General features: G+C 46.3%; 1 protein-coding gene across 2 annotated transcripts in view; it reads right to left on the bottom strand.

The window, feature by feature from the left end:
• Positions 1-2,586: 2,586 nt before the first annotated feature.
• The window catches only part of SYNE4 (spectrin repeat containing nuclear envelope family member 4), a 28,773-nt gene continuing 9,823 nt past the window's right edge, over positions 2,587-21,536 (bottom strand). The window contains exons 2-13 of one of the 2 annotated variants that reach the window (XM_029571832.1): positions 14,442-14,599; positions 13,990-14,140; positions 13,491-13,697; positions 12,335-12,472; positions 12,060-12,254; positions 11,553-11,844; positions 11,372-11,472; positions 10,899-10,986; positions 10,595-10,779; positions 10,277-10,429; positions 9,794-9,855; positions 2,587-3,785 (exon numbers count right to left, since the gene is read on the bottom strand). In XM_029571832.1, coding sequence (XP_029427692.1) covers positions 3,560-3,785; positions 9,794-9,855; positions 10,277-10,429; positions 10,595-10,779; positions 10,899-10,986; positions 11,372-11,472; positions 11,553-11,844; positions 12,060-12,254; positions 12,335-12,472; positions 13,491-13,697; positions 13,990-14,140; positions 14,442-14,599 — 1,956 coding nt within the window. In that variant the 3' untranslated portion in view covers positions 2,587-3,559. Of the gene's footprint in view, positions 3,786-9,793; positions 9,856-10,276; positions 10,430-10,594; positions 10,780-10,898; positions 10,987-11,371; positions 11,473-11,552; positions 11,845-12,059; positions 12,255-12,334; positions 12,473-13,490; positions 13,698-13,989; positions 14,141-14,441; positions 14,600-21,536 lie in introns of those variants that run through there. The other variant, XM_029571833.1, reaches the window with a different exon arrangement.

The raw sequence follows: 21,536 nt of genomic DNA, 5'->3' as shown, positions 1-21,536 counted from the left end.
CAAACCTTGTATGAAAACACTGATAATAAACTGTTTGCTCACATAATTAAATGATCCTTCTTATCTTGGGGGAAGGATGCCCTTGGGACAGTTCTCAGCTTTCTTCCCATGCTCTGGGACTCTCCTTCCTCCAGTACAAACAGCCACGTTATCGGGCAGGCCCCACCTCTCCCCGTCCAGTCTCTCGTGCACTTGGCAGTGAAAACCCCCCTTGCTTTGTGAGGCACAGGGGCCGCGCCAAAGCCCTACCACTCAGCTTGCGTGCCTGGTTTGGAAAATAGTGCATCTTTTGGCCAAGGATTTAATTTCCTGCCATGGGGGGGGGGCAGGGAGAAACCTGCTCAAACAAAACCATAAGAAAGGGAGGGGAGAGAGAAGAAAGTGAGAAAAGATGGAGGAGGAGATAGGCACATACAGCAGGTGTTTACTCTCCCCCCCCATGGCTTTAGGCTCCTTATCCAGCCTGTGCCATCGTTTCCTGGAACAAAGGGCCTTTCTTCTGCTCATTGCTTTCTAACAGATCAGATTTCGGGATGTTGATTTCCATTGCTAAACTTGAGCCATTCAGGGCCCCCTGACCGCAGTGAGGAGACAGCAGGAAGCTGTAATGTTCTTCTCGGTGTCGGAGCAGCCTGGGGTAGGCGGACACAGAGTTGCTAAGAGAAGGTTTGTCCCCCACGGCCCTTGCCAGCTCCTCTGCTGCGGGTTTTCCTGTCCTTGTCCCAGGCGGACGTAGCATAGCATGCCCAAATCCTCCTCTCCGTGCCCTGTGCGGTGAAGGAGATGCCACGGGCAGAAAACCCTCCAAGAGCAGCTTTAACTGTAGCAGATTGACCCTAAGTGCGGCACTTTGCAGTCCCTGCCTATATTAATGCTGTGTGAGGTGTCTGTCAGCTGTTAATTGAGAGAAGATAGTTCCAGTCATACAGCATTTCAGCTGTTATTAAAGCAAAGCAGGTTTACACTTCAGTCCGTACAGAATCCGGGGGGGGGGGTTCTCCTCTCTTCTTCCCAACCCCAGTGCAACCTGTTCTGTACAGCAGGGTAGGCAACTCTGGTCCTCAAGGGCCACAATGTGCTCAGGTTTTCAGACTATCCACAATGCATATGCACAAAATGTATTTGCATGCAACAGGGGGTGGGGCTATGTATGCAAATGAATCTCATGAATATTCAGCGTCACTTATCTTGAAAACCTAACTGCTTTGCAGCACTCAGGAAGGGAAAGTCTACAGCCTGGTTCCTTCCGTTTGATGATTCTTGCAGCAGTGCTTCTGGCCCTGTGGCTCTTTGCCCTGATCAGCTTTAACAGGCCCTTGCAGAAAGGTGCATTCAACTGAACGCACCCTTCTCCCTGCACTTCATTGTGCATTTCCTGTGTACAAAACTTACTGCCAATGCAGCAAGGAGTTTTGCTTGCAGAAAATGCATGTTTTCAAATGAGAAGTACTGCTTAGCACCCTTGCCTGGAAATCCCAAGAAAATGAGGGCATTAACCATACTCCCCAAGGCCAGTGTGCCTTTTTTTTAGCGCTGGAAACTTCCAGCTCTGAGCAGGGGTTACGTTTCCAGTGCTATGAACAAAAATTAGTTAAAAATTAAAAAAAAAAACTTTAAAAAAAAGTCAGAAACTCTCCAAGCAAGAGCCGAACGCACATTTTAAAAGTTTCATGCTTTTAATTCCCAATGCATTAGCTTACTGCATTGGGAGCTTAAAAGAAAATCTGGGACTTAAAAATGTGCGCTGCAAACCGGTGCATGTTTTATTAGGCCCCAGATGAATGCATTGGTCTGTGAGTCCTCAGGGAAGTGAAGAGCAAGGTCCATTGAGCCCAGCATTCTGTTTCTGACATTGGCCAGTCTGGATCACAAGTACCCAGTAGATCCCAAACAGTACATCTGTTTCTTGTTACTCTCAGGCAGGCCGATACAGTACAGTGCGCTCCGTCTGAGCGCACTGTTAGCCTGCTATTGGATGCGCGTTTTCCCTTACCCCTTATTCAGTAAGAGGAGGAAAATGCGCGTCCAACCCGCAGCACCTAATAGCGCCCTCAACATGCAAATGCATGTTGATGGCCCTATTAGGTATGCGCGCGGGATACAGAAAGTAAAATGTGCAGCCAAGCCTTACATCAAAAATAAAATAAATACATTTTACTTTCAGAAATTAGTGCCGACCCAAAGATCGGCGCTAATTTCTGAAAGTGCACAGAAAAGCAGTAAAAACTGCTTTTCTGTGCACCCTCCGACTTAATATCATGGCGATATTAAGTCAGAGGTCCCGAAGAGTAAAAAAAAAAGTGAATTCGGCCCGCGGCTGTCGGGCCGAAAACCTGACGCTCAATTTTGCCGGGGTCCGGTTTCCGAGCCCGTAGCTGTCAGCGGGCTCTAGAACCGACGCCAGCAAAATTGAGCGTCGGCTGTCAAACCCGCTGACAGCTGCCGCTCCTGTCAAAAAGGAGGCGCTAGGGACGCGAGTGTGTCCCTAGCGCCTCCTTTTCCCCGTTTCTACCGCGCCGCCTAATTTGCATAGTGAATCGCGTGCACCGGCAAGGGGCCGGTGCGCGCGCCGGGAGAGCGGGCGTTCGTCCACTCTCCCGCGGACTTTACTGTATCGGCCCGAGGGCTAGCAATACCTTTCTCTAGTCTACATTTTAAAGTCAGCTTTGCTAGTCACCCTGACCGCATCCTCTGGCAACAGGTTCCAGCTTGATTGTGCGCCGAGCGACAAAGGTACTGCAATGGGAAGAAGGGACTGAGCCTTGCGGTGTTTAGCTGCAGTCGTGCTCTCTGCTACGGTAAACAGAAGTGTGTGGCAGACGCTTGTTGCTTTGCCAGCTGCTCTCTCAGCTATTTCACTTCTCTGCAGCTCAAACATGGGAACACCCAGCAACGTCTTTGGACACACAACACCTTTAGCTTGGAATGTGGCAGCTGTTTACTGTACAACCTTTTTATTAAAAGATGCAGGGCACTGCCCAGTACCTAAAAGAGAGTGCCAGGAAAGGGGTTCTGGTCCCTTTCAGCCCAGCTACGACGATGTACCATTTTTCCTCCACCGGGCAATCGCATGACTGGCCATAGCCCGCTGATAACCCAAAGCACTCGTGATCCTCCAAACTCGATTTAGTCCCAGCATGATCGCATGGCTCCAGCATCTGTCTAAACCTAGCAGACATATCTGTCCACCACCTCTCCTGTTCCAGTTGGGCGAGAGAGAATCTTTCCTCATTTCCTTGGGTAGAATGATTTTGCACGTCACTTTGTAAAAGAGGCAGAAAGTTAATGGAGGGATTTTTTTGTTACTTAAACTCCTTGTAGCCATTGTAATATGCCGTTCATCAGGGCGGTGGCTGCAGCAGAAAGCGATGAAGGAAAAAAAAAAAGAGGCAAGGAACCACATAAGCCGTGAGAATCGCGCCCCCCCCCCTTCTTCCTTGGGGTGTACCCAGGTCCATCCCTACCACTGTAGCAATGACCTTGGTCAGGAAAGGGATTGTAGAGCAGCCATTAAGGTTCTGGTCCTTCCCTGCTGAGATTGATGGCTCCCCAGCTGGGCTTAAGTGGGAGGTGGACCGTTTACATAGTGCAGCATGAGGTGGCGGGACCAGGCATAGTGATTGGCTTTGGAGCAAGGGGTCTCCCCCGAGAACAGCAGCAGAAGAGCCAAGAGAAGCAGGACCAGCAGCACCGAGACGGGATCTAAGGTTCTCCCCCAGAGCACAAGCTGGCTCTTTGGTGGCAGCGGCTCTTCTTCAGTGAGCAAGAGAGACACCGAATCATCCCTGTAAAAGAGAGCAACCTAGTGTGAGAGACTAAATAGGTGACAAGGAGGAGTTGTAGCCAAACCCTTGGGGATCTGGCTTGGCTACCAAACTCTGCCCCATTAGAAAGCCTGGAGCCAGACCCAGAGGAACTAAGCCCACTGCTGCGAGAGGGCCATTCTGCATACTCCCTAAGCTTGCCACCTCATGCACAGTAACCCAAACAGCCAGCCAGAGCTGGTAGTGCCACATTGCAGGCATGGAAACGTTCTTATTTTTGCAAGAAAAGTAGGCCTACAACTTTCATGCATGTAATGGGGCACAACCAGACCTAGATGAACCTGCTTAGGTTGACCCGGGTGAGACAGCAACACTAGGAAAATGAAATTATCAGGCAAGTAATTTCTCCAATTTTGCCATGCTCCCCTCTGTTTATTTATGAGGCAGTACTATTTCTATTTATTTATTTATTTTTATTTCAGCTTGACAGCTGTTTGTCTGTATGTGTGTGGGTAGAAAGAGAGCAAATGGTCTCCTGCATTATTTAACACAAGCCATTTTCCAAAGACAAACACACACAGGCATAGAGCGACTAGCCTGCTGCTCATACCTGTAACCTCAGAAAGCATGGGGAGGGTCCCTGGAGACTGATTCTCCCCCCCCCCCCTTCCCTCGCTTCTCCCAACTAGCCAAGAAGAGGACCAGGCACATATGAGAGATGGCACCCCTAGTCCTAACCCACAGTCACATGGCTAGGCTGAAAGAAGAGGAAGACCAGAGCTCTAGCAGGTCTAACCACAAACATGGTCTTAACAGTTTTGCCTTTCTATAAATGGCAAAAAACAGACAATCGCATATACAGTTTATCTACCCTATGTAATGTCTTAATATTTTATTACAATTTAAATTTTAAAAAAAAACTGCAGCTGTAGCCTAATTTTCATTACACTTGAAAACAGAAAAAAGATCCTTCCCATCACTGGTTGGTGCTCAGCCCCTTACGCTCAGATATAATATATTCTAAAACCACCCTTCTCTTTTCTCCCCAAAATCTTATTTCTCCATTTGAAGAAAATATGGATAATAGTTTGAATAAGAGTGAACTGGTGTTAACTGACCAGCACCCCTTTCTGGGAAAATGGGCTGGTCTCAGGATGGGTGACACTGATCCTCGGAAAGGTCAAGCCATGCTTGTTCATTGCATTATCTTCCCTGCTCATTCCTGGCTGGGAGTAGTTGGGTGTGACAATGGCAGTGGAACCTGCCCATTGACTACCTTTACAGCAAATGGCAACGTAGGTGAAAATTGTCAGTAGTGCCCATGTATTCTCCCTTCTCTCCTCCCTCCTGGTATTCTTTCTCCTTCAGACATTGTTTCCACCCACCCCACATTCTCTCCTCCCCTCCCTCTAGCCATTATCCCTTCTTCTCCCTCATCCATTCTCTCTGTCCCACCAACTTTTCTCCTTGCAAGCATTCTCGCCTTCCTCCAGGCATCCCCCTCTTCCTCCTCTCAGCACTCTCCCTCTCCCTCCAGACAATTTCACTCGCCACTCTTCACCCTTCCCCTTCCTCCCCCTCTCCTACCCTCCACTCATTCTGTATACATAATATAAAACATTTTGGAATCACCTCAATAAAAGCAAAACTCTCCAGTACCAGGAGCTCTGCAAATAATATAAAACCTAATAACAGAAAAGCCCATTCCAAATTTATATAGCAAACCTGCCATGCCAAAACATATAGTGACTGCCAGAATTCAAACAACAAATATCCTACCTATGAAAGTCAGCACTGTAAATATTACGCTGGGCCCTAGAACACCAATACACCTTGTAGTGGGAAAACATAATAAGACTGCTATAGATCCATACGCAGAAACTAAACACTAGTAAAATGCCTCACCTCTGTCATACATGCAAAGCACAGACAGACTCTTACCTAATACAGAATAAAGAAACACAAATTAGAAAAAGGTAAAAAAAACCCAGCTGCTCGTCCAAGAAGCCAGACTGCATGCAGTGCAACTTATTCTCTATGGCCTTTCCAAAACCCCAGAGTTAATTTTTCTTAGAAGTGCTTTAAGTTATCTGTACCTCAGCTATTCCTTTGCTTGTTTTATTTCTGATTATTTTACTGATTTTTATGTACATTAATTGTAAACCGCCTAGATCCACCAATGTGTGTATGTGCAGCATATAAGAACCTTTTAAATAAATAAACAAACACTGTAGAAAGAGAAACAAATGCATCTCCTCCTCTCCTGTGCATAATATAAAGATTTCACAGATGCACATTCCTCAGCACTGCCATCACTAAAACCTAAAATGTTTTCTACTTTGTGTTTGGGCATTTACATTTTTTCTAATCATGTTGGTCCTGGCCTTTTTTTTTTTTTTTTCTGCTTTCAATGCCTTCCTCTTCTCCATTTTCTGTTTGCTTTACTTCCTCCCCTATAACTGTCTCTGACATGATCTTTTCCTTTTATCTCATTTCTCTCTCTCTCCTTCCCCTCCCGTACTTGCTGCCCCAGCTTAACTCTACCAGAGGAGGTGGCGAAGACAAAAACAGTGAAAGAATTCAAAGGGGCATGGGAAAAACACTAAAGGCTAGAGGATGGGAATGAAGAAAAGAGCGCATGGGGGTAACTTGCTGGTGCGGCGGTTCCTACCCTTAATGAGTAAACCTTCATACTGTTGATGCAACTCCAGCATTGGTCCAATGGCAGGGGGAAAAGGGGAATTGGATTCAGACAGCTACCAACGACTTTTACGGTCTGGGAAGCAAATAAGCATGGGAGTAACTTGCACAGTGCAGCAGATACTGCTTGGCAGACTGGATGGACCATTTGGTCCTTTGCTGCCATCATTTCTGTTTCCTTCTATTGCCCCTTTTCAGCCCTTCATCTCCCCCTCAGGAATCTCCAGCTATCTGGCTCCATTCTCCTTACCCTGCTTTCTGACTCTCCCGTCACCCCTTCAGATTCCTCTATACCCATCTCTCTCTCTGCCATGTTGTTTTGCGGACTCCTTTGCCTCTCCCCATCCTACCTGTCTCTCACCCCCATTGTCCTTTCCAGTCCTCACAAATCTCCTTGTTTTCATCTCTTACCTACCAGTGTGCTATCTTCTTCTCTCACCCCCTTTCTTAGACCTTCTTCCCCTCTCTCACCTCCTCCCCATGCCCCCTGTCAATGTCTTCCCCTATTTTCCTCTGTCTTTCACCCACTGCCTAGTCAGAAGAACATAAGAAGAAATTGCCATGCTGGGTCAGACCAAGGGTCCATCAAGCCCAGCATCCTGTTTCCAACAGTGGCCAAACCAGGCTACAAGAACCTGGCAAGTACCCAAACACTAAGAAGATCCCATGCTACTGATGCAATTAATAGCAGTGGCTATTCCCTAAGTAAACTTGACTAATAGCAGTTAATGGACTTCTCCTCCAAGAACTTATCCAAACCTTTTTTGAACCCAGCTACACTAACTGCATTAACCACATCCTCTGGCAACAAATTCCAGAGCTTAACTGTGTGTTGAGTGAAAGAATTTTCTACAGTTAGTTTTAAATGTGCTACTTACTAACTTTATAGTGTGCCCCCAAGTCCTTCTATTAACTGAAAGAGTAAATAACCGATTCACATTTATCTCTCATGATTTTATAGACCTCTATCATATCCCCCCTCAACCATCTCTTCTCTAAGCTGAACAGCTTTAACCTAGTCTTTCCCCTTTATCATTTTGGTTGCCCTTCGCTGTAGCTTTTGCAGTGCAACTATATCCTTTTTGAGATGCGGTGACCAGAATTGTACACAGTACTCAAGGTGCGGTCTCACCATGGAGCGATACAGAGGCATTATCACATTTTCCGTTTTATTAACCATTCCCTTTCTAATAATTCCTAGCATTCTGTTTGCTTTTTTGACTGCGCAGCACACTGAACCAATGATTTAAATGTGTTATCCACTATTTATTTATTTATTTATTTTTGGTTTTTATATACCGGAAGTTCCTGTATAAAATACATATCTCTCCGGTTCACAGGTAACTGAAATAACTACCGCCGTGTGGCGGTTTACATGGAACATATCAAACGATTTACATAGAACATATCAAACGATTGCTTTATAATAAGTAGAAAAAAACAAACTAAGTTCACCTATGAAACATATAAATAAGGCCAATAATAAATAGTGTAAAATAAACATTGCATTAATGCTATAGGACAGTGGGTTGATTATATCTTGTTCTTAGCTCTCTGGGAATGCTTGAAGGAAGCCTAGATCTCTTTCTTGGGTGGTAGCTCCTAATATGGAATCTAACATCATATAACTACAGCATGGGTTATTTTTCCCTATATGCATCACCTTGCACTTATCCACATTAAGTTTCATCTGCCATTTGGAAGACCAATCTTCCAGTCTCACAAGGTCTTCCTGCAATTTATGACAATCTGCTTGTGATCTATTTGCTCTGAGTGGAGGAGTAGCCTAGTGATTAGAGCAGTGGCCTACAAACCAGGAGAGCAGGATTCATGGTCCCACTGTCACTCCTTGTGACCTTGGGCAAGTTACTTTACCCTCCATTGCCTCATGTATAAACTTAGATTGTAAGCCCTCTGGGGATAGGGAAATACCTACAGTACCTGACTGTAATCCGCTGTGAAAAGCAGAATATAAAAATCTAATGTATCATCTGCATCACTCATTGTATTCCTTTCCAGATCATTTATAAATATATTGAAAAGCACCGGTCCAACTACAGATCCCTGAGGCACTCCACTGTTTACCCTTTTTCCACTGAGAAAATTGTCCATTTAATCCTACTCTCTGTTTCCTGTCTTTTAACCAGTTTGTAATCCACGAAAGGACATCACCTCCTATCCCATGACTTTTTAGTTTTATTAGAAGCCTCTCATGAGGGACTTTGTCAAATGCCTTCTGAAAATCCAAATACACTACATCTGCCGGTTCACCTTTATCCACATGTTTATTAACCCCTTCAAAAAAATGAAGCAGATTTGTGAAGCAAGACTTCCCTTGGGTAAATCCATGCTGACTGTGTTCCATGAAACCATGTCTTTCTAAATGCTCTGTGATTTTGATCTTTTTATAATAGTTTCTACTATTTTTCCCAGCACTGAAGTCAGACCCATCCTCTGTCCTCCTCTACATTCTTCTGCCTCTTTTCTCAGCAACCTGAGCTCCTTCCCATCTCTCATCCTCTCCACTGGCTCCAGTCTCTTTTATCATCCGAGATCATCTCCCCTCTCCAGCTCCCTCCATTCCCTGTGCTTTCTCTCTCTCTGAGTCCCCTTCCTCCCGAGATTTGGTCTGCCTCGCCCCTGAGCTCCTGTACGCGCTCAATCTTCCCTCCACTGAAATGTGGTCCCTCTTTTCCACCATTCCCTTTTTCTCAAGCTGTGATCCTCTCTGGATTCTGGATCTTCTCTCCTACTTTCTGTCCCCATTTAAGTCTCCCTCTCATTGCCTCCTGTAGACTCTCCCTCCCTCTAAGATAAATCTGCTGCTCTTCCCCTTCCCCCATTGCTCCTGTATTCCTGGCTCTCTTTTAGAGCTCCCTGGCTGGCAGAAGAGACAGTTAATAGGACATCAGCTTCCTCATTTGCTCCGGGCAGTCTCACGGTTTTCAGCTGCGCGATCCTATCCTTTCACAGCTCATACTGTGAGATTGGCCCAGTGCTGTACAGGAACCTGACACCATCTTCAGTATTGCTTCTGCCAGCTGCATGCATGGCAGTGGGCATGGAGGTAGACCTGGACCATCTTTCCTCCTCGCGTCACTGCTGCCCAATCAATCTGCTAAATAGGCCAAGGAGCAATGCTGGCAGCACCCAAGATGCTCCTCATCTCACGATAGCCTGGGCAGCTACCCACTTTGCCCTACCCAAGGGTCAGCCCTGCTGACCACCCCTAGTCATTGAAAAAATTGACCCTTGTTAACCACAATACAACCATGGATACGTGACTGGTTTTAAAGGTAATCGGCCTGGAGAGAGCACGTACATCCTACCTTTCTTCAATAGTGATGGTAACTTCCTGTGCACTGCATGACGGCCACTGCCTGTCTAGCTTCTAAAAAGACAAATAGAATGAAGTGTCAGGGGGAATAAATATCCTAATACCTGCTTACGATGACAAAAATAAAAGCATCATTTGACTAAACATGTCTGCAGTTGGAGGCTGTTTAGATGCCTGAAAGGTAGCTCAGCACCGATCCTGAACAAAGTGGCTATTTTGAATCTTCTGATGAAGGGCTAGGGAGCCTGGTAAGGAACAGAAGTGCCAATCCCCACCCTCTCTCCCTCACACCACCCTCCAAAAATCACAAGCCATATTTAGAGCAGGCTTGGGATGAAGAAAAGAGAGAAAAAAGTGACAGCTCACCAGCTTGTTTTGAGTTATAAAAGTAGCCTGGGAGTAAAGCTGTATTGGACTGGTCAATGACAACCAGAGGCAAAGGTGTTGCGCAGCAGGGGATCCTGTGCTTACTGACCTGCTTTGCCCTGGATGCTGGTATCAGCTGCTTTGGATACTGCCCATTTCTTCTGCACCAGTAACCATTGCTGCCTTCTGCCTTGGGCTGCACAGTAACAGATTGTGTGTCCTCAGAGGACAGGGGGCAGCTGGAAACCAGTTGCATAGATCCCTGGTGCGGAGAGAAGAATGAAAAAAACACAATGACGCTCATAAGGAGAAATCAGATCAGTAGAGGGCATGGGGATCCTTAGCCAGGGAAGATGGAAGAAGGGTGGCTACTTAAAGATTATTGACCTCATAATTCTTTGAAGGTTTTATTCATAGAGCTTCTGACCTGTGGAATGCCAAGTGGTGACCCCGGTGCTTCCCCTAGCTGCTCTGACTGCATCTGTCCCAGCCAGCTTTCAATCCAATTCTGGTCAGAGGTTAAAGGTTCTGCCTGGCAGTAGCTCCCATTCTTTGTCATCAGCCTGTCAGGGATGTTTTGAGTGGGTTCGTTCCTATGAGAGTCCTTGGGACCTGTGATGTGTAATGGAAGACAGTTAAGGTTAGCAATGTCTTCCTCTGTGCCCTCTAGAGGTCAGTGGCTACATGAACTTGAAGATGGGACAGAAACGTGTGAAAACCAACAGACATACCCAAGGGGCAGAAAGAATCCTCCCTATTACTGGTCCATGTCCCAAAATCAGGTGTCTCGTCACAGTTTTCCATGGAGTCCAGTGATACCTGCCAAGCAAAAACAAAAACCATTTCATCCATTCTGTGAGGTCAAGAGGATCCTTATGCCAGTCAGAGCATCTGTGAGCCTCAGGCATGGTCCTCCTTCACAGACAAGTTTCCTGAGGCTTCCAGACCGTAATCATCAGTTTAACTATGGCCCTACCTAGACTGAAGTCACCACTCGCTCTTGTGTCACGGGCATTGTCCCTTTCACATACCCGATGACTCTGGTCCCAGATTACTGCTGGTCCATAGACAGTCGTGCCGGCTCCTGCTCTCGTATTTAGCCTCTTCTTGTGTATCAGAATTAGCTTCTACTAGCTGCCAGCACTTTTCAGCAACATAGCAGGCCTCCCCTGTGCTTTCAGTGTAGTGTTACAGTTTGACTTACCTGCAGTTCTATTTCAGCACTGGCCCTGGATCTGGTATGAGCTGAGGACCGGCTGGACCTCTGCTGTGCGGCCTCTTCCCAGGGCCACACCCCTGATTTACCTGGAACAGAAACAGCGGAATGACATTCGGATCTGTGAGACGGGAAGAGCATCATGGGAGTCTGAAGGGACAATTCATACCCGTGACCATGCTGAAGTAGGAAGAATCTTCTTCATCGTGAGACGTGGATTCTCCAACATCCACAGAAGGATCCCACTCCAAATCCTCGCTGCCTGACCTTGCTGGAGCTGCACAGAGCCTGGGGTCTTTAGGGTGCCTGTGTTGAGCTCTGCCCCAAAGGCTCGTGTGGAGGTGCAGGGCACTTTCTCCCCACTTTCTCTCCTCGTTTTCTTCATCTTTTTCCAGCACATCAGAGAAGCAGTCAGAATCCAGGTCTGACTCTCTGTCAGAGAGCCAGTCATCTTCGAATACCTGCCGCACAGACGAGGAGTTCTCAGCAAAGAGCAGAAACCATAAGCAGCCTCCCAGATATCCACTGACCCACCGTTCAGTCTGCATGGATTCTCAGGGACCGTGTACAATTTGTAAAAAAATGAGCTTGGACTGGCAGAGGGGCAGACTGAATGTGCAGAGAGCAAGTGGCAGCGTGTGTCCATGTACAAGGTGTGCACAGAAGGCCCCCTTACCAGTCTAGTGCTGATGAGCCTGCGCCGGAAGTGACAGACTCTGTTGAAGACCTCTTGGCAGTAGCAGCTGATCTCCTGCAGCTCTTCCTCCAAGCGCTCGGCGTCTTGGGGCTCGCTCCTCTGAATCAGCCGTTCACCAAACACTAGGAGCCAATCCATCTGTTCAGCACTGGACTGAACGTGCTCCTGGAAAGCCTGGAATCCAGAAACATCAGTCAGGCACGTCCCCATGAAGTGACCCCCACCCCTCCCAACCTCGGGCGACATAGAATTACCTGAAGCTCTTTCATCTTCTTCAGGGTGCCGCCATTTGAGAAATGCTGCACGTCTGTGAGCCGGAGGTCCATCTCGGTCAGCCATAGTTTGATGTTCTCCCGCTCAGACTCAAACTCCTCCCGCTGGCCCACAAAGTACTGCGAGTGAAAGCAGATGAAGGCATGAGAAAGGAGTGAGGGCCATTGAGACACTCTAGGACCTAACCATCTCCTCCATGCCTGCACAGATACGGCTAAGAGCTTCTTCCTTACAGAGATGTAGCTAAACTGCACTGAAGAGCATGCTTTGGCCTCTTTGAGAATGATTTAAGATACAACAATTTGATGACCAGGTAGAGAGATTGTTCAGGGTTTTAGTACGAGCAGGCCAGTGTGGTGGCACAATGGCAATGCTATAGATGTGGAATGTCCCAAGTTGGGTCTTCCGCTTCCTGGGTTGGCTGGGCCTGCAGAGGCTGTGGAGACAATCTCAGCGGGAGGACATCATGGTCATCCCTCAAGAGTGGCCGGATTCAGGGCCCATGATTGCAGAGCTCCATAAGGAGCCCTGGTGCATGGCTTCCATCCCAGGACCATCAGTGCAATGATCAGACCACGTACACTAGAGGAAGAGAGGGAATATAAAATAGGAGAATAAATCCTGGGTCATTGTGAATGAAGCCTCCTGGAACCAGAACCCAACATTGATTTTGATTGAGCTGGAAGTACAAAGAATAGAAAACTGCCAGGACAAAAAAATATAGATTGGAGCACAAGCAAGTTGGTGTGTCATAGCAGATCATCCTTCCCAAGAGAAGGACAACTTTTTGTTACTAGTTTCACTCTAGTAAAAGATGTACCAAATCTGCTTAATCTGCTTGTATTATTGGCTACTAAACTGCTCCTTGGTATCAGTTATGGTTCCTTTGAAACTCATTAGCCAAACCACTTTATGGACAGTGTTGGCCAACGAACAGTTGAATTACCAGAGTAATGGACCCAGCAGCCTCATGCAGTGATTTAGCAGGTTCTGGATTGTACTTCCTATGTATCATCCCTTTTCTTTATTCCTTCAGTATATTAATTGCCTATCCAAAGAAGCTGTAGGCGATGTAGAAGATGAATACCAGAGGACCAGGTGGGTATTCCTGATGCCCCATTGCCTGTTCATGTGTACCTTCAGCCTCTTGTAAACAGCTGTGACTTGTTTCTGCAGACTCTCCCAGCGCTGGTTGCTGTCCTGGACCACAGCTCTCAATTTGGCTTTTAGGCCAGTCCCATTGGCGTTAGAGTCCACAGGGGGCCCTTTCGTCACTAACCGCCAATACTGCCTGTTCAGGGACTCCAGCTGGCCCAGCCTCTCCTGGACCTTTCTGTGCAGAACCTAGAGGGAAGGCAGATGTGCATGTGAGAACCTTATCAGCACCGGTTCAGCCACCACCTGTTGACCTTTCTCATCCACTGGTGAGGAGAGGAGCAGAAAGTGACCTGTGCTAAAACTATCCACACATCTCTCCCCCCAACCCCGTAACACATAATGAAATGGAGGAATGCAGGGAACAGGGTGTGTATCCCAGACTGAGACACACCTTAAAAATAAAGAGAGGTAGTCCCAAGGGAAGAGAGAGAAGGGAAAAAGTGTGACTTATTTTTCCCCCAACAAAAGTGACCAGCACCTCAAATTTTTTCAGCTCTTCTTTGGCTTCAGCATATAAAACATGTGAGGAATTTGGACATGCAGCCATCTGCTCTGCTCCTTGTAGCCAGTCCTTATAGCGAGAAAGGGTGTCAAAAAAAGCTTTCCACAGCTGCCATGCCTCCTGCATCCTGGAAGAGGGGTGAGGTGGTTAGGGGTAGGCAGGAACATAGAGGTATTGAAAAGTTATGGAAGAGGAGATGGGGAGAGAGGTGGGAGGGAAGAAGAGAAGATGGGGAGAGAGATGGGAGGGAAGAAGAAAGAGGGTGAAGAAGCAGATGAGGGAGGAAGAGGTTGAGAGAGAGAGATGGATGGGAGGGAAGGGAGAGAGAAAAAGAGAAGATTCATGATGATTTGGATAAGGAGCTTTTCTGCCAGCTATGAAAAGGAATGGGTGTATAAATTAGCAGTATCTATTTGCATGGTCCTCACTTGATGCGTTTCTCCACAGAAGCTGTGCACATGTTGCATTCGGCCACTTCCAGGGGCCTGAGGGGATCCCATCCAAGGTCATTCTGAGCCTGGTCCTGGTACATAACACAATACCTGTAGTTGAGGGTGGAGTTGTGATCTGCATCTCGACAACATTCCTAAATCCAGATAATAAGTCATTAGCCCACCAGGAACCTTCCAGTGACAGATTTGTTTTTTTCTAGGTTGCAAAGTCTTCCCTGAATTTCCATTATAGTAAGAACCTCCCACTATCCTGTATGACACCAATAGGGTTGTGGGAACATTTATAATCCTACACACCAGATGGGAAAACCCCCCCAATACATTTTATATACTAGAAGATAAGAGGTATGGAATAATGTATCTTATCTTAATTACATGTGAGCAAGCAAACAGGGTTACATAAAAGGGAATGAGTGTGTAGGTTCTAGATTTCATAGAAAGGAAAGGAAAATTGGTTCTTACCAGAAAATTTTTGTTCCTGAAATATCCCAGATCAGTCCAGATGCATGAGGTTTCCTCTCCTACAAGCAGATGGAGAAAAAAAGCTTTACTGAATACGTGGTACTTAAGCCAGTGGGCCACCTGTAGTCCTCAGTATGACCTGTACCCAAGCCAAAATGAGACAAAAATAGAAACCAACTTCTCCTCTCCCAAACTGGGCAGGGGAAAGGTAGAACCTCCGAACTGGAGGCATTTCATCTACAGAGGAGAATGAAAACTCCCCAACTGAGAAAACACTTTCTTTAGTACCTATACCCAGCATAAACCGAGCAGTCTGTTCAGAGAGGGTGGGACTCTGGACTGATCTGTGGTATTCCAGGAACAAAAATTAACAGGAAAGAACCAATTTTCCCTTGCTGTTCATACACCAAATCACTCCAGACACCAAGATGTACCCAAGCTCTCTCAACTGAGTGGGAATCTGAAAGACCCACTCACAGCCCACTCTCCAAAACAGCTGCTTCTGGCTCCCAACTTCCAGTTGGTAATGCCATAATGCCTTGTGAAAGTGTAAAGAGAAGACTAGGTTGCCGCTCAACAGAATTCCTGTGGGGACATCAACTGACACTTAGCCCAAGGCACCATCTGCACCCAAGTAGAATGTGCCCGAAGCCACTCTGGAATTGGGACACCCTTTGCCAATATAAACAAACACAATGGTCTTTAGCTATCGAGCAATTGTGGCTTTCGAAGCTTTCCCCCCTATATTCGTTCCCTCGAACAGAACGAAAGGATGATCGGACCATCAAAAAATAGTTAGTGACCATCAGGTAGCGCAATGATACTTGACAGACATCCAACCAGAAAAGCCTGCAGATCAAAAGAATCCAAATTTTAAAACGAAGAAAGTTCCACAGTCTAAGGGGAAGGTCAAAGACTCCCTTCGACAAATAAAGAAGATTTCATGAGCAAGGACATCTATTCTCTGAAAACTGAAGAAAATTATTTTCCAAAAGACAACTCTTGAAGCTCTGAAAACCTCCTGCCAAACAAATGGCCACTAGGAAGATTACTGTTAGTGTAAAGTCCTTCAGAGACGTCTTCCCCAATGGCTCAAACTGAGGACCACAGAGAACTTGCAACAGCAGATTAAGGGTCCACGAGGAACAACACTCGCCTCATTGGAGGACACAAATGCTTCATCCCTTGAAGAAAACGGACCACATCTGGATGCAAAACCCAGAATACCTTGTGTACCATACCTCTGAAAGAGCCACAAGCTGCCACCTGAACTCTTAAGGAATTGAATGCAATCCCATTCACTAGACCATTCTGTGCCAAGGTTAGAACTTGAGACACCAGCACTCTCTCTGAGGAACCATGTCTCAGACACTTTCCATACCTTGACATAGGCCACAGAAGTGGAAGGTCACCTAGCCTGAAATAGGTGGTAAGGACTTCCTCTGAATAGCCTCTCAAGTGTAAATAGTTCCTTTAAAAAAATCATGCCACAAGACAAAAACGAGTTGCCAGTTCCAAGAAAATTGGTCCTTGAAGGAACAACTTGGGAAGATGCCCAAGCCATAAAACACCATCCACTGACAAATTTATCAAGTTCACAAATCACGAGTGACATGGCCACGCTGAAACTATGGGTGCATCTCAACACACCTTCCTATTAGTGATCAAAGAGGAAAGTTCTACAGGAGAATCTCGTATGACCACGGGACAACTAACACATACAGTCCCTTTGCTCTGATCTTCTGCTTCCAACTGAAAAAGCGGGATGCTTTGGCTTTTCACTTCAATGCCATCAAGTCCAGCTGTGGAATGACCCTCCTGGAGCAAATGAACACCATCGCCCTTTCTGCCAGCATCCAGTCTCCGGGTTTAGCACCTGTTAAATCAGAACATCTGCCTGAATGTTGTTCTCACCAGCAACATGAAATGCTGCCTGCACCACACGATGTCACTCTGCCTAGTGGCAAAGCTCCTGGGCCTCCCGAGAGACCATGAGGCTCCTAGTTCCCCTTTGTCTTGGTGAATGTCTGCAGAGCTGTCTCTAATCCAAACAGGAGCATGGGAAAACTGAAAATGTGCTCCCCACATCATGAAGCAAAGGAATTTCTGATGCTCCTCTCTCATGAGAATATGTCAAGACACTTCTGTGAGATCCAGAGAAGCCAGGAACTCTCCTTAGTGGACGGCCGCAATCACTGAGCGTAGGGTCTCCATTCAGAAATGTAGCACTCTCAGAGCCGTATTCACTTTCTCCAGATCTAGAATGGGCTGATAGGTACCTTCCTTCTTCAGCACCACAAAATAGAAGGAATACCGTCCTCTGCCCCACTTCTCTGGGGGCATCAGGATAATCATCTCCAAGCATCATAGACAATTTAACACACGTGAATCGTCTCTTATTTGGCATGGAAGGCACATGGGGAGCTCATGTAGGTCTTGTAGATTGGATGAACAATTCTCAGACGTAGTTGTCTGTTTGACTGTGAGGACTTACTGGTCCATTATTATCCTGCTCCACTTCTCGTAAAAGAGGGCCAATTGTCCCCCATGACCTCTGGAGAAGAGTGGATCAGTCGCACTGCCTTGCATGCTCTTATTCCCCTGGCACCAGGACAAAACCGCCATGGACGGGCTTGCACCTTGATCAGAGGGCTTTAGGATGGGCTTACATGATCCTTGAAAGGACTGCGACTTGCCAGACCCTTGCCTGAGCAGTTCCCTTGTTCCTTTTTTTTTTTTTTTTTTTGCTTATTCTCAGGCAATTAATGTCCCTTCGACTCACCCCAATGTCAAACCTGAATTGTGCTAGGAGATGCAGCTCTGCCACAGAGCATAGGGATGCCATCATAAGTCCTTTCCAAATTCAGAAAGATCCACTTCAGGGTGACACCCAAGCATCAGCTGTAGGGAGTCCAACTCTGGACCTGTTTTTGCGTTAACTCCTGCACTCGCCCCCTAAATGCCCTGTGAGGACCATAGCCTCCCAGCATCTCTGACATAGCAGGTGCAGAGTGATAAAGGCCCTCAGTAGGCTGCCTCAGCACATAGCTGCCCTCCACCTAATTGCCAGAGCACCTTCCTGTACTGCTCTCACCTTTGAACACCTTCTTTCCAAAGCTAAACAAAAGCAATCTCGGAAGAAGGTAAGAGGGGAAAAGGGAACAGAGATGGCAGAAGGGAGCTCTGAACACCCCTCAGCCACCCATGCTGGCCCTTGAAGACCTGCCACCCGAATCTGCATACTCCATGGGCCCCGCACTGCTATGCACCTAGTGCACCACTGATGTAACCCCTCAGCTGGTCTTCAGCCCTTAACCTGGGCCCTTGGCACAAACAGACTTGCTCTAGAACCCCCTCCTACATATCAGCGAAGCCTCCTCGCCTGTGGTCGCCTGGTCCAGAGGGTTACCTGGCCTTATGGGGGCGAGCGAGGAAGTGGGGAGCCCGAGGGAGGATCACGTGGCACTGGAGGTCGAATCCGGAGATAAGCCCCATGCTGATCGCATGGCCTTTCTGGGCTCACACTCTCCAAGTCACCTCCTGGGAAAAAAAAAAAGTGCACCTGATACCGAAAACGGACTATCCCAATTGTCCCCCGGTCTACACGGGCTGCAGAGCCTTTCCTGCATGATTCAGCCACGGCCATCTTTCCCCCGCACGCTTTTCCATGAGAAACAAAGCTTGAGCAAGTTCCTCATACTCCTTGCAGTGAAAAAGGTCCTCCAGTCGGCCCCCGCACCTCGGGAGACATGCGGCACCAGCTCTGTGATTGCTCAGCTGCAGCGGGTCCAGGCCATTCCCTGCAATGCCTCGTGTCTTTCTTTTTTTTAACTTGCTGTAAAGTGACACCTTACCCCAAAGATGCAGTGAATGCAAGGACTACATTAATGAAATGCTTCTTGACACATCTACAAAGGAAAACATCACTGAGAGAAAGGAGAGATAGACACAGACTAGCAAAACCAGTAGAACCTTCAACCTGTCCCCACCTTCACTTAAGCTGAAGAGCTGCTATGCATCCCTGGAAGAGCAAGTGGAGAAACCACCCCAGGATGAGGAGGGACTACACTCGAGAGCCCCAAAGCTGCAGGATCAGTAACTATTGTGTTTAGGAAGTGAAGCTTAGTGGTTGTTGATGACTCTTTTCTGAGGGACATGGAAGCAACCATCTGCCAATTAGACGTGCTGTCTGCCAGATGCCAAGATCCAAAATATCACAAAGAGATTGCCAAGAATCATCCAGCCTATTTATTATTATCCAGTGCTGCTCATGCATGTTGGCATGAATGTTACTGCTAGGAAACCTCTGGAACACATCCAAAGTGATTTCAAGGCTCCGGGAGAGAGGGTGAATCAGATAGGTGGGCAGGTAGGCCAGATTTCTCCTCGGTGCTTGCAGTCGAGGATAAAGGCTGAGGGAGAGAAACTCCAATTCTGGAGGTGAACAAATCGTTTACGGCTTCCTGGACCATGGAATGGCATTCCAAGGACTGAGAAGGGATGGTGTCCACCTATTGACAAAGGAGAGAAGTGTCTTCCAAACCTACTGAGGAGAGCTTTAAATTGGGATAATCGGGGATAGGTGAAAAAAAGTCTTCAGGTAAATAAAACGTTAAACACTTGTATACAAATGGGTAAAAAGGGCAACATCTGGAAATGTATGTACACTAAAGCCCATAGTATGGAAGATAAAGTCTCAGATCTAGAAGCAGCCTGGAAGAGGATGATCTGGCTGTAGTGGCCACGGCCAGCACAGAGACATTGAAACATGGAAAACCATGACTGGGATGTAGTTATTTTGGGCTGCAATCTATTCAGGAAGGACAGAGTAGGAAGAAACAGAGCACCGTCGCTATATCTAATAAATAATATTAAAGAAACATAACTGCAAAGTAGGGAGGAGGCACTGTGGCTTAATCTAGAAAGAGGGGAGCTTCAAGGCTTTCAGCTAATCATCTCTTTATGGCGATTTAAGATTGTTTACCCGTCAGTAATTTATCCTGCATTTAATGTTATGTGATATAAATGCCCTTTCTGGAATGTTTCGATGTACATGGCAGTAATATAACTCATCGGTTAATCTGGAATTCCCACTCAACAATTTATTTGTATGGATTCCTTATTACATGTATGCTGTCCCTCCTGATGCAGCCCATGCGAAACACAGTTACATAAGAACATGCGAACATGCCATACTGGGTCAGACCAAGGGTCCATCAAGCCCAGCATCCTGTTTCCAACAGTGGCCAATCCAGGCTATAAGTACCTGGCAAGTACCCAAAAACTAAGTCTATCCCATGCTAATGATGCTATTAATAGCAGTGGCTATTTTCTAAATCAACTTGATTAATAGCAGATAATGGACTTCTCCTCCAAGAACTTATCCAAACCTTTTTTAAACCCAGCTACACTAACTGCACTAACCACATCCTCTGGCAACAGGTTCCAGAGTTTAATTGTGCATTAAGCGAAAAAGAACTTTCTCCAATTAGTTTTAAATGTGCTACTTGCTAACATCATGGAGTGCCCCCTAGTCTTTCTATTATCCGAAAGAGTAAATAACTGATTCATATTTACCTGTTCTAGACCTCTCATGATTTTAAACACCTCTATCATATCCTCCCTCAGCCGTCTCTTCTCTAAACTGAACAGTCCTATCCTCTTTAGTCTTTTCTCATAGGGCAGCTTGTTCCAACCCCTTTATCATTTTGGTTGCTCTTCTCTGTACCTTCTCCATCGCAACTATATCTTTTTTGAGATGCGGCAACCAGAATTGTACACAGTATTCAAGGTGCGGTCTCACCATGGAGCGATACAGAGGCATTATGATATTTTCCGTTTTATTCACCAGTCCCTTTCTAAAAATTCCTAACATTCTGTTTGCTTTTTTGACTGCTGCAGCACACTGAACCGACGATTTCAATGTATTATCTACTATGATACCTAGATCTCTTTCCTGGGTGGTAGCTCCTAATATGGAACCTAACATCGTATAACTAACGCAAGGGTTATTTTTCCCTATATGTATCACCTTGCACTTATCCACATTAAATTTCATCTGCCATTTGGATGCCCAATTTTCCAGTCTCACAAGGTTCTCCTGTAATGTATCACAGTCCACTTGTGCTTTAACTATTCTGAATAATTTTGTATAATCTGCAAATTTGATAACCTCACTCGTCATATTTCATTCCAGATCATTTATAAATATATTGAAAAATAAGGGTCCCAATACAGATCCCTAAGGCACTCCGCTGCCCACCCCCCTCCACTGAGAAAATTGTCCATTTGATCCTACTCTCTGTTTCCTGTCTTTTAGCCAGTTTGTAATCCACGAAAGGACATCGCCACCTATCCCATGACTTTTTACTTTTCCTAGAAGCCTCTCATGAGGAACTTTATCAAATGCCTTCTGAAAATCCAAGTATACTACATCTACCGGTTCACCTTTATCCATGTTTATTAACTCCTTCAAAAAAGTGAAGCAGATTTGTGAGGCAAGACTTGCCCTGGGTAAAGCCATGCTGACTTTGTTCCACGTTGGGGGACTTATTGCTTAATAAATTCTGCTATGTACACACTCTGAAAACAATTTGCTTATTTAAAATA

This window comes from Rhinatrema bivittatum, chromosome 11 (assembly GCF_901001135.1).
Source record: "Rhinatrema bivittatum chromosome 11, aRhiBiv1.1, whole genome shotgun sequence".
NCBI lineage: Eukaryota > Metazoa > Chordata > Amphibia > Gymnophiona > Rhinatrematidae > Rhinatrema > Rhinatrema bivittatum.
Note: the sequence above shows the minus strand (reverse complement) of the source record. Positions and strands in the feature narration are given on the sequence as shown.